The sequence below is a fragment of the Malania oleifera genome, chromosome 4 (assembly GCF_029873635.1).
Source record: "Malania oleifera isolate guangnan ecotype guangnan chromosome 4, ASM2987363v1, whole genome shotgun sequence".
Lineage (NCBI taxonomy): Eukaryota > Viridiplantae > Streptophyta > Magnoliopsida > Santalales > Ximeniaceae > Malania > Malania oleifera.
In genome coordinates, this window is record NC_080420.1 from 39,877,244 (window position 1) to 39,883,621 (window position 6,378).

At 38.0% G+C, this 6,378-nt stretch overlaps 1 protein-coding gene across 4 annotated transcripts in view; it reads left to right on the forward strand.

Annotated features, from left to right (window-relative positions):
• LOC131154142 (protein root UVB sensitive 3) overlaps positions 1–6,378 on the forward strand; it is a 50,184-nt gene that overhangs the window by 42,917 nt on the left and 889 nt on the right. Inside the window, exons 11-16 of one of the 4 annotated variants that reach the window (XM_058106688.1) lie at positions 3,135–3,227; positions 3,700–3,838; positions 4,570–4,610; positions 4,697–4,884; positions 5,211–5,309; positions 5,391–5,967. In XM_058106688.1, coding sequence (XP_057962671.1) covers positions 3,135–3,227; positions 3,700–3,838; positions 4,570–4,610; positions 4,697–4,884; positions 5,211–5,309 — 560 coding nt within the window. In that variant the 3' untranslated portion in view covers positions 5,391–5,967. Of the gene's footprint in view, positions 1–3,134; positions 3,228–3,699; positions 3,839–4,569; positions 4,611–4,696; positions 4,885–5,210; positions 5,310–5,390; positions 5,968–6,378 lie in introns of those variants that run through there. The other 3 variants (XM_058106687.1, XM_058106689.1, XM_058106690.1) reach the window with 3 other exon arrangements.

Below are 6,378 nucleotides of genomic sequence, written 5' to 3' on the forward strand. Positions count from 1 at the left end.
CCCCAACCTATAGCGATCCCAATTCAAATTTCAAAAGCATTACCAAACGAAATCGTCAACAATTTTCCTTCACTGGAAGAACTGTCGATGTACCTATATCAAACCGTCAATGGTTTTCTTCCTAATTGACTACTGGAAGAAACCGTTGATGTACTATGCAAACCGTCAACGGCTTTCTCTTCAGACTAGCTTCCTTGTTTTTCCTCAGCTTGCTTTCTTTGTACATGTGTTCCACTCGATATGAGCCATATACTTCAACAATCTCCACCTTGGTGAATATTCACCCCTTAGGAGAATAAAAAAACATAACTCGGAGCTCCACTTGGGACAATAGGTTCGGACCCCTCCCATCTAGCATCTGGAGACGTTAATCAAGTCCAAGCAGTGCTTGAACTTGTCAATGGTAACATGCTTTATCAACATGTCTGCTGCATTCTCAGAAGTGTGAACTTTCTCAAGTAATAGTTCATCAGAAGAAACCAATTCCTTGGTCTTGTGAAACCTCACATTTATGTGTTTGGTCCTCGCATGATACACCTGGTTCTTTGCCAAATAAATGGCACTCTGACTATCACAATGCAGCTGAACTCCACCTTGTTGAAAACTCAACTCCTTGAGCAATCCTATAAGCCACAACACTTCTTTGGCAGCCTTAGCCACTGCTATATACTCTGACTCAGTAGTAGATAGTGCAACTAGATACTGAACCGGACCTCCAGTAAATAGGCCCTCCCTCAAGAGTGAATACATGCCCTATGGTAGATCTCCTATCATCCATGTCCCTTGCATAGTCTGCATCCACATATCCTACAACTGAAGGATCACCCTGTTGTCTGCCAAACATGATGCCATAGTCTATAGTACTCCTTAAGTATTTGAAAATCCACTTGACTACATCCTAACGGTGTCGTCCCAGATTTGATAGAAACTTGCTCACCACACTAACAACTTGTGCTAGATTCGGTCTTGTACAAACCATAGCATACATCAAGCAACCCATTGCACTGGCATATAGGACCTTTGACATGTCATGAACTTCATCATCTGTCTTCGGGCATTGGGCAATAGACAATCTAAAATAATTCGCCAAAGGTGTACTCACTGGTTTTACATTATCCATGCTGAACCACTCCAACACCCTTTTAGCATAACTACGCTACCACAATCTCCTGGAAGCTTTGTCCCTGCGAATTTCCATCCCAAGAATCTTCTTGACACATTCAAATCCTTCATGTCAAATTCTTTGCTCAACAAAGTTTTCAACTTGTTGACTTCACTCATACTCTTTGCAGCAATCAACATATCGTCCACATAAAGCAACATAAAACTACATAAACCATCATTAAGGTTGTTCACATAAACACAACAATCATACTCACATCTCCTGTAGCCAATCCGGATCATGTAGGAGTCAAATCTCTTGTACCATTGTCTCGAAGACTGCTTTAGCCCGTAAAGTGATTTTCTCAATTTACAGACTAAGTGTTCCTGTCCAAGGATGACTGAACCCTTCTGCCTGTACCATGTAAATCAGCTCCTCCAAATCACCATGGAGAAACGTTGTCTTTACATCCATCTGCTCCAAATGCATATGAAAATGCGCTACCAGACCCAATAATGCCTTGATGGAAGTGTGTCTGACCACATGGGAGAAGATCTCATCATAATCAACCCCTTTCCTCTGTGAGTAACCCTTTGCTACTAGATGAGCCTTAAATTTTTCTCCATCGTTTTCAGATACTGCTTCGTTCTTCTTATACACCCATTTGCATCCTATCGCTCTCTTTTCCTCTGGAAGCTCCATCAACTCACATGTCTAATTCTTATGCAAAGACTCCATCTTATCCACCATTGTACCCATCCATCTACTCGTCTCTTGGCTGTGCGCCTCCTCTTAAAAAGTAGTAGGATCCCTGCTACTAGTAATGAGTGCATAAGAAGCTAAATCATCAAAACCATACCTGGAGGGTGGCCTGATAGTGCGTCTGGGCTTGTCTATAGTTATACTGTGATGCTGCTAATCTCCTGAGCTAAAACTCTGTGCGTTCTAAACATTGTCATCTCTACCTTGAATCTCTAGCTCCACTTGCACTACATGCTCATTGCTGCTGCAATTTTCTTACACCTGTTTCTCTTCTTCCTGAGTACGCTGCAACTTTACTTTCTCATCAAAAACCACATCTTTACTGATCACCGCCTTGTTTGCCTTCGGATCTTAGAGTTTGAAACCTTTCATCCCTTTTTGATACCTTAGAAAGATACACTGTCTAGACTTCACATCAAGTTTCAATCTCTCCTCACTAGAAACATGCACGTAGGCTGGACATCCAAATATTCTCAAACCAGAGTAGTCTACTGCGCAGCCTGTTCACACCTCCTCTGCTACTTTCCCATCTAGTGCTGCTCATTGTGACATATTGATCAAGAAACATGTCATACTCACTGCTTCTACCTAGAAGTTTTTTGTAAGCCCTGCATTCAATTTGAGATACCGAGGGTAATCATGGATATTATTGGTAAAAAAGGAAATATAAAAAAAATAGAAAAGAAGAATATGAGTAAAACCATGCGAACGCATACGCACTCACAGGAAAGAGTCTTGAAATAAAGCATGAGGTTGAGAATTTTGGCACAACATGTTGCGGGAGATTTTATTGACAAATGTGTTATTATCACTTCTTGTGCCTTGGTTATCCTTGTCATGATTTTACTTTTTACTTTCAAAAAAAAACTTTTTTATCAGAATATTGAACTTCTGCAATTTTGTTTAAACTGAAGAGAACCTGAGGTGAAGCTAAAACTATGATATTGATAGTCCACACCCCCCCCCCCCCCCCGGGGGGGGGGGGGTTTTCCTCAGTTACTGGTTTTCCATCTGCTCATATGGTACTATCAGTTAAAACTAATTGATAAATTCCTCTTTTCCTCAGTTAATTGTTTTCCATCTGCTCATATGGTACCATCTGTTAAAACTAACTTGAAATGTAGTTTATAATAAATGATATGGTCAAATACTTGTTCTTCTTTTCTGCAGCAATTTTCCATATGCTCATATGGTACAATCTGTTAAAACTAACTTGAAATGTAATTTATAATAAATGATATGGTCAAATACTTGTTCTTGTTTTCTGCAGCAAACTACAGGGCTGTTCACTGCCTTTCATTGATTACCCTAAATGGTGAAAGGAGCTCAATACTTCTGCAGCATTTCATGAAGACTGGCCAAGGTGATCCATGGGACCTGTTGTGATAATTTCATAGCAGTTTGCTTTCTAAGTTTTCCTCTTCATTGCTACCTTTTTTAACTGTGGTCTACTATTCCAAGAAACAAGTATTTTGTTAGAGTAGGTAGTGTGTACCCTGGTTTACTCCAATCTTGAGTCTAATTTTGAATGAGGAGCAACTGCTCCAAGCCCAATATACCTTCTTTTTTTTTTCAAAAAAAGGCGCATTAGCAACCTCTTCTGCAGAAATTGAATTTGCATGAATTTCGAAAGCTTTAACTTTTGAAAATTAAAAGTGCAGAAATTTGTTTTCTTCTGTTGATTTATATATATATATATATATATTTCAATAGAATGAGCTTGGAACAAGAAAAATGCAATCTGTAGTGTCAATATTTTCTGTGCTTTAATTGTATGAGCAGAACCTAAGCAATGCTTTATGAATTTGGGTGCATCCATGTGGATTTGTTTCCAGTTCTTCCTCCCAAACAGGTCTCTGCAATGGAGCATGTTTTGCCCTTATGGACCAGTTTATGGTGCTCCAAAAACATCAAGTCTCTGCACACTCAGATACGTTTGGGTGTGAAGGTTTCATCACTAAACCACCTGGAGATGTGAGTTTTTTTTTTTTTTTTTTTTTCTAAATTACTCTGCTTATATCCACAAATCAAAGGGCTTTTAGGTGTTTTTTAATGCTATATCCCTAGATTTTTAATGCAGACTTTAGGTTTGGTTCAAAGAGTGGAATAAGGTGAGAATGGAATAACAATTGTAGAATGTAATACTTTACAAGGGAAGACGGCTTACTTCAAGGCAAATGACATGCAAATGCTGTTATGTCAACTAATATAGACAAACATAGAAATCAGCATTCTTATGGCAAAATTGGGAATCGTCATAGATCATCTATTCCATATTTGTTGGAATGATACAAACTTCTGCATAATATATGCCTTGAAATGGCATTGCGATACAATTGCCATTCCTTTTCTTCCCTATTTTAGTTTACGAACCAGATGTAAACCTATAGCAGGCTGTGCAGAACCCATTGCACTAAAAAAAAGTGGGTTCTTTGAAACCATCCTGGAAGGTCTGTTTTAAAATCTAGCTATGAAATCTGGTGCAAGTCATTTTCCTGTTTTGAGCTTGTAATTGATGCATCTTGTTTTTCTGGAGCTATTTATAGAACTGTTGACTGACAGCCTTTCACATTTGAAGGCATCATCAAAGTCAAAACTCTAGAATCTTGGGTTGCAATAGGTTTCTGGTGGTTTACTAAAACCACTGTTCCAAATAAATTTTATGCTGCATATGAAACAATTTTATATTTTCATGTCACTAACAGGGTGGACCTCTTACACTTGGCGGGATCTCATTATAAGAAAGGTTCAGATTTACATAATACTTTCAAATCGATAAATTCTCATCAAAATCTTCAAGCTGATTTATTTTTTTATTTTGTGTATTTCTAGAAAAATATTTATTGTTGGAGAGAAAGGGGATCATAAGCATTGTTATGCATAAGGATTCAACAGCCGCAGACGTCTTGAAGTCGTTCCTGCATGCACTTGTTGTAGCAAATTTTCTAGACAGAAACAGATCTGTACATTCAGAGAGCCAATTGTGGATGGACAAGCAATATGAATCTTTTGTTTTGAAGGTATTATTTAAAGATTTTGACCAAATTGGTAGCTAATTATGCGTTCAGTGATCCAATGGTAATATGGTATATACAATTTCTCATTGTGATCATGTCTGCTTGAAAATGAGAGATGTGCTCAATAGAGTTGCCTAAAGAGATTTTTACCATGAACCATGCATTATTGCTAATAAGAGGAGCCTAACTGATAAAACACTTCTTGTAAGAAGTCAGACAACTATTGCTCTTTAAAGTTACACATGTACACATGTTTTTCCCTACTGTTACAGTATAAATTGCATCAACTGCCCTTATTTAAATAAAATATGGTATGTTCTTGCTTGCAGCTACAGTCATCAGGGTGGAATACGGATCGCCTTTTATCACCGTCAGTTATTTGGAGGGCAAATTGGACATGTAGATCTTCAGATGAGAAGATTGACTAGGTAAAATTGATACCCTTCTATTCATTGGGGCCTTTATCTATTTTTCTACTCTCCATTGCAACAAACTCACACATTTCGCAGAGATGATGAAACCAATAGCTTCTCATGATTCTATTAACCGATTCTGAGTTTGACAATGGAGATGAATAGTTGGGTGGAAGGGAATATCAAGTATGCAGAAACAAAATGATTGACTACAGAGTGGTTCAGGAATACTGGGCATGACAAGAGCTTCCCTTGTTGCCTTGTGCAGAGAGGATTGCAATATCTTGTAGCAACTACTTTCCTGGAAAATCAGCTGTGGCCTTTGGGGCAGCAGATTTTGTTAGTGCAGTTGATTTCAAACATTTTAACCTTGCCAACTCCCATGCTGGCTGGGGTTGAGAAGCTTTCTGATTGAGTTCAGCTCCATGAAGTGCAAGATTCACACCACAATATTGCATCAGCTGATTCCTAAATCAGTTATGAGGTGGTACTGTTATATTAGCACTTATTCAATGTCGGGTTCCTCTGCTGTGGTTGTACTGATATCTAACCGTATGCCCATAATTCATAACTGCCTCAGTGCTGAAGCTCACTTGATTCCAATGTGCATTTCTTTAAACTTGTACTAAAATAAATAGTGCTATTTCATTTTTGATTCTTTATGTTTCACAAATTCATGGTTTCCTAGATAGTCGATGATATCCAACTATTAGCCCTTTCATTCATCATTAGTTAATATAGCTGCACTAGTAGCACAAAAATCCTCAAAAGCTTGAAGCTGTCTCCTCGTATTACAACAAATTATTCTTGACTACTAACACTATGTTTTAGAGATTGGTAATTGAACCTCGAATTGAATTTGTTAAAACACAATTGAACAGCCACAATATGAAACAAATGAGTGAAGCACAACAATAATGGAGAAACAAGAAACAACCTTGAACTCCCATTGAAGGTAAACACTATGCTTACTGATGGTACTTCCCAATCAACTCTAAAAGTGTTATGGATTAAGGATTAAGGAAAATTCCAGAGCAAACAACTTTTTAACATTTGGCTGTCAAACTGTTAATTGTAACACTGT